This window comes from Labrus bergylta, chromosome 3, assembly GCF_963930695.1.
Source record: "Labrus bergylta chromosome 3, fLabBer1.1, whole genome shotgun sequence".
Classification (NCBI taxonomy): Eukaryota; Metazoa; Chordata; class Actinopteri; order Labriformes; family Labridae; genus Labrus; species Labrus bergylta.
In genome coordinates this window covers 9709707-9716355 of record NC_089197.1, presented here as the reverse complement: position 1 = coordinate 9716355, position 6649 = coordinate 9709707, and the positions used below count along the sequence as shown (strand labels likewise).

The 6649-nt window shown below is 41.0% G+C and overlaps 1 protein-coding gene across 1 annotated transcript; it reads left to right on the top strand.

The window, feature by feature from the left end:
* The first annotated feature begins 264 nt into the window (after positions 1-264).
* LOC109988611 (immunoglobulin superfamily containing leucine-rich repeat protein 2) lies at positions 265-6330 on the top strand. The gene is made up of 2 exons (XM_020640148.2): positions 265-471; positions 2183-6330. Exon 2 carries the CDS (start codon positions 2192-2194, stop codon positions 4307-4309), a length of 2118 nt encoding a protein of 705 aa, XP_020495804.1. The 5' UTR covers positions 265-471; positions 2183-2191; the 3' UTR covers positions 4310-6330.
* Positions 6331-6649: the final 319 nt, after the last annotated feature.

Here is a 6649-nt window from a genome sequence, read left to right as displayed (position 1 = left end):
ACATCATTCGAGGCAATCTACCAGACTTCTATCAGGTCCCTCTGGAGACATAAAAGGCATTATTTATTCTTATTTTATAAATATTAGTCATTTTGATAATTATAGTATCAGTAGTATAATATAGCCTATTATCTATAGTCTAATAAAGCCCTCACATCCTCACAGTGATGAGAATGGTTTCCCCTTTAAATCATCTGAGAAAACGTGGATGCTGCTGTTCCGAGCAGTGAGGAGGGAGGGGGGGTTAGAGGGAAGGATGAGGAGGAGGTGAGATAACTCTGTCAGTATGACACACATATTCACAGACAGGAGGACCCGCGCAGAGGACACGCGTGTTTTCATCATGTAGAAACAGACGGACTCGGCTTCATCCTCAAACTTTGAACCAACATGTTTCCTGCGCGGCAGCGTTGACTGCGAACACGGACTGACGCATCTTATTATCTGCACGTAATAAAGATACAAACACAGGTGAGCCTTATATGACACATCCAGGAGGTAAGATCGTCACACAGTTTGAGCCTTTTAAAAAGAGGTGATGGATCGTATTTCCCTTCCGCATTAATTATTCATGTGCGACCCTGCGTCTGGCTGTCTTCACAGGGATGAACTTTGATCCTGTAGAGTTAGATTTCACTGACAGCAGCGGTGTTATTTTTATATTCTGGATATTACCGGTGATTTTCCCTCCATGCAGCGGAGCCTGTAAACAAACAGCAGACATGCGGCTGCTTTCAGCTGCAAGGACAGATGCTCCTCAGGCTGCTGCGTAGTTTAAAAAAGAGGAAGCTTCAGTCTGGGACAATAACACATAAAGCCTTAACTCTGACAGTCTTCAATTACAGCTGGACTCATTTCTCTCATCAGCTGCACTGCGTCCACAGAGCTTTAAAGGAATAACATTCAGCCAGTGTATGGATGAGCTGTGAGGTTGTTTGTGCACCAGCTGGTTTGTTTTGTCTGATTTCTCAGACACCACGGGGCCCCACCACTGTAAAATCAGAGCTGTCCTGTCACTGCTGTCTGTCAGAGAAAATGAAACGAGACGACAAAACGTCATTTTAGCAGAGAGCAGAATGACTAGACCTCAAGTAAATGGATTTATAGACATGCCTGCAAATATCTGTTAAAGAAAGAAAAACGTATTTACTTTTAAAGCAATTAAAACAATAATTAAACATATTTTAAGTAACATACATTGTTTAATGCCTGAGAGAAAATGATTTGTATCATTTGTAACTTTCTCTGAATGTAAGTCTGTATTTTAAAATATGTAGAGTACATACTTATATTGTATACATTCAAAACAGTAATTAATCTGTTTTAAATGTATTTATAAGCTTGTATTCTTCATAGATCTATTCATAGATAGATAGATACTTTATTGATCCAAAGGGAAATTCAAATAATTATCTTATTTTCCTTTCATTTTTCCTGATGGCTTTTGTTGTCCTTTCTGGGAAGGAAAAAACAATAAAGACAATACTGGAGCGAATAAGTAAAAACAGAAGGAAGAAACACAATGATGACACTTTAAATGATATGCAGTAATATCAAAAATCTAACAATAAAACCAAAGCTCATGCATGTCTTAAACTGTAAAACAGTTTTTTTGTTCATGTAAACAAGGCTGCACACTGAAAAATAAATAAAAACTACTCTGGACTTCACCAGCCATGAGTCGGTTTAAAGGCTACAATAAGTTGGACGCCCCTACATGATGGGTGACTACAAGCTGCAACATTTAACATGCTCTCAAAATAGTTTTTATGCTACAATGACAGAAATTCTGTTTTCAGTCTCTTCAACAGTATCAACATCTTTGGATGAAACATTAAAGGCATTACTTTGGAGTTGGACAAACTGGGTCGGACACTTTACAATATTTTCTCAAAGTTTACCGACCAAATGATTCATCTATTAATGTTACCAAATCAAAGAAAAACATTAGTAGCAGCACTACGGTAAATATTCCAGTCAAACCCGAGGAAAAGGCTGAATTTGAATCATGTATCTTTTATTTAGATTTTTTTGGTTAATTTTCTTAAAGATGAAACCCGTGCTGCTCTTTACTTTTATGTTGCTATTTTTGTAAGCCTATGCCATAGCCTGTTTTGTATGAAATGTTCCAAATAAAGTTGCATCCTCTGACTGATGGATGGACTGTAAATGTCTTTTACAGGGGCAGAAAATGGCGACTGCAGACAGCTTCTTCTTCTCTTTGTGGATTGTCACGTCTGTCGCCACTGGACTTGGATGCCCCGAGCGCTGTACCTGCTCCAATAAATCCGACGCCTATCTTGGTGATTGTTCCTACACAGACTTAACTAAAGTCCCTGATGATTTTCCTCCTATTATAACAACTATGAGTCTGTCCGCCAACAAGATCACTTTAATACCATTAGGGAGCTTTGACAATGTCACCCATGTGACGTCACTGTGGATGGCCCACAATGAGATCGTCACCATCGAACAAGGAACCCTCACTCCTCTGGTTCATCTTCGAAACTTGGACGTGAGCCACAACAAAATTGTGGACTTTCCTTGGGAGGATCTGCAAAACCTCACCAGCCTACATCTGCTAAAGATGAACAACAACGAGATGTTCCACCTGCCCAGGGATGCTTTCTCCAACCTCAAAGACCTGAGATCCCTCCGACTCAACGATAACAGATTCACAACGATAGCTGAAGGGACGTTTGATAGTTTGATGTATTTGTCCCATTTGCAAATTTTTAAAAATCCTTTTTCATGCACCTGCTCCCTCGACTGGCTCAGAGACTGGATTGCAACCACCATTATCTCAGTACCACAGCAGAATTTAATCATGTGTGCATCTCCAGAGAAACTCAAAGGGGTACTGATTGAAAAATTGCCTGAGTCAAAGTGCACCAGCCCACAAGTCATGATACGATTCCAGCCTAGTCACCACACAGCTTTCCATGAAGGCAGTTCGTTGTTCTTGACTTGTGAATTCACTGGAAATCCAAAGCCGCTGGTCATGTGGAGCATCCGCAGCCAACGTCAGAAGCAGCAGGTGGCTTTGTCGTTCGCTGAAGATGACTTGGCAGGAACAAGCAATGACTCCTTACTGTCCAATAATCCAGTGAAAGTCTTCAATAACGGGACTCTGATCATTTCACATCTGAGGAGGAAAGACAGCGGCAACTACAGCTGCTCTGCCACAAATGAATTTGGAAGAGCGGAAGATTTGGTGTCAGTGGAGACGGTGGCTTTACCAGAAGCAACTTCCACAAAACAAACTTCCACAGAAGCACCACCACTTTCACAAAAGACAACAGACAGGAGATCTGTTTCAGACTCTGCGCATCTTCCTGATTTAAACACTAAAGACCTCATAGACATCGTACCTACTTTGGCGCCAACTGCAGAGTCAAAATCTTCTGAAGAAGCAACCAGACATTCATCACACGCTAGCAAATGTGGCTTGACGGCTAACACAACATACATTTCCAGCCATGTTCTTAATGGGAGCCTGGAAGAAGTCAAACAGTACACATTTGACTTTGGTGTGATTGCATTAGGGGTGTCGGAAACAGAAGCGACAGTGCGGCTCAATCCTCTGCTCATACCGAGAGGTAGAAACGCCAATCAGGAAGCCTGGGACGCCTCGCCTGAGAGCTTTGACGATGGCAGTGAAGAGCAACAAGGTCTTTTAGACTTTTCAGAAAATGTCCCATCGAATGGCTTGTATCTGTGCATTACTGGCGACCGCAAACACTCAGCCGTGCAGTGGTCAAAGATCAAAGACGGCGTCAACACATACGTCTTCAGTGATTTGCGCCCTGGCACAAACTACTCCCTGTGTTTGACCTACCGAGGTGAGGACTGCGAGGTCCAGGTTCTCTTCACCACCAGGAGGAAGGTATCCAACCTGCTCATCATCATCTCGGTCAGCATCTGCCTCCTCACCGTTTCCACAGTGCCTCTCCTCGGTGCAACCTGCTTCCACCTGGTGTACAAATACCGCAGCAAGACTTACAAGCTGATCCTGAAGGCCAAAGACCAGTACCACATGGAGAGGAACCTCACCGTCAACTTCAACACCCACGCACCTCACAACGACTACAAGAGGAAGATCAACGGCAGCCACCTGGACGAGGAGGAGGGGGAGACCGAGACAGAGAGCGGTGACGGAGAGAGAGAGGCTGACACCGAAGAAAGTATCATGACAGAATCATTTACTTTGTCCCAGTGCCGAGGGAATCTCGACAGCTGTGAAGTAGGATCAGAGTATAGTGATAGGTTGCCGTTGGGAGCAGAGGCAGTGAATATTACAAGCAACTAGAAATATCCAAATTGTACATGTTTCTTTAGTGATGTTTTGCGTTCATTTAGAGAGTAACTCAAGGTCATCTTTTTCCAATGTGTGCCAATTATTTAAGCTCCCTTGAGCTAGCAAAGGCAGCCAATAAACATTATGTTGTTCCTTTGCTGTCTTACAAAACTCTAAATTTATACTTGCTTAAAAACAATTCCCAAAACTACAACATTCAGTCACTATAAAGCTGCTTGTCATTGTTGACTCTGTGGACAAACATTTAAGTAAAGCTGAATCAGGCACGGTTTAACAGTTACCTTGATACACCTTCTTTTTGTAGGCGGTAATTTTAAGGTTCTCCTCCCTTCAAACTAGGCAGTTTTCTGTCATTTCCTGCAACCTACATTTGAAAAAGCCAGAAAACATCCAGGGAAATAAGTTCTTCATAAAAGTTAAAGTTATATCAATATATGTGCAGCTTCACTGTCTATTAATATATCACTGATAATGTCGCCGTCGTCAGAGTAGTATTGGAAAGAAATAAAAAGTTTGAAATTAAGGGAAATGCAGAGAAGCACATGAGCAAATCAAAAGCACTCTCATGCCAGCTAAAGGTAACCTTCAGCATTATAGTCAGTCAGCTTAACTTGTCTTTATGACTTGAGAGAATAGTAAAAAACTAGCATGCTATCAACTAAGCTTGTTAGCGTGCTAAAAAGATGAGACAGAAGTAAAAGAATATGCTAAGAAATTATCATTTGGTTACAGATCTGTGAAATTACATAGTGATAGACAATCATGTTGTACATAAGTTTTCATTTTTAGAATTTTATCATTTATATCAAATATGTTCTAAAATGGCTCCTTTTTCTAAAACAGAAAAACAGTATGACAGTGGCTGTTTTTCTTATTCATGCAGAGAAAGGAAAGCTAAAAAGTTGAAATGCAGTAGGCCTGTTATACAAACGGTTCAAACGTATTAGCTTCCCAACTGATCAACCAAAATGACACTGAATAGAGAACAAAGAGGCCATATTTCAAGATACAAGTGTTTAATAAGCTGCCAAGAGCTGCCATTGTTAGCTAGCTAGCATTAGCTTACTGTCATAACAGCTAGCTAGGAATACTACATATCATGCTACAAAAAATATGATTGCGTTAGCAGGAATTGGTCGAATTCCAATGTAAGTTCTGGTCAATAATTTCATTTTTTTGGCATTCGACCTATTCCTGCTAACGCCACCACATTTTTTGCAAATGTCTGATGAATTTTCAAAAACCGTTCCATCTTCATATCCTCAATTTTATTGATGCTATGCTAGTAACCAGTAACACAGCAGTGGGAGACAACATCATAAACGTGGGAGGAAAGCAAGCGGCGACCTCCGGTGTTGAAAAATGAAGCCAATGCGGAAGTGCAAAATTCTTAAGTTCATCAAAACCCGCCTCAGCTCTCAGCCTGTCGTTAGGTTGACTGAAAGTTAGGCTGAGACAGGATTTCCAACATGGCGGCTGCTGCCAATGCGCCTCCGGAGCCCCCTGCAGGAACAGATGACTGATACTCAGGCCTCATCCATTAATATTTACAGATTATGGGGGAAATGTGGAATTGTCAATGTGTGAATATTTTGAAAGTGTTAACCAAGAAACGATAAACATGACAACTTTTGTATTAAATTATTACTGCCACACTTTCTGTTTTAGCACACTGGTGTCATGATGGGGAGAGCGGTTAACTTGAGAATATAAAAAAGGTTGTATTAATTCAAATATATCAAAGCTTGTGTCCCATGTCCTGTGTGATGATTAGGAAGATGTCTACAGCTGTAGACGTCGGCAATAGTGAATGGGTTAAGTGTAACTAAAATAAACCAATATTAAGCTTTAAACTACTAACACAGAATCTGTGCTGTCGCTTTAGCAGTAACATAGTTTTAAGAAAATAGAAACTAAACCCTCTCTTAAGGGAATTTAAATCAACTGTGTTGTTTCGAGGAGAAACTGTCTTGTTCTAGTGCTACAAGCTCTTTGTCCTGTTATACTGTGAACACTCAAAACAGTTCTTAAATAAGCTCTCTATCTCGCTGGTAAAACACTCAACATATTGGTGCAGTATTATCCAGCAGGTGTAACACAGTGTGTATGTTTGAGCTCTGAGTATGTGTGGAGCTCTGTTGTATCTGGGTCATGTGTCCATCCTGTTGTATTTCCCAGAGCGCTGCGTTAGGAGACCTGCATGTTGCCCTGTTGTAGAGAGCCGCAGTATGTTGACTTTATGAGAACAACTTTAGGTCTGTGTTTTCTCTGTTTTATACCCCTGAAGCGTTTAAATATCCTCACTAACTCTCCCTATACTGTGCTCCTCAA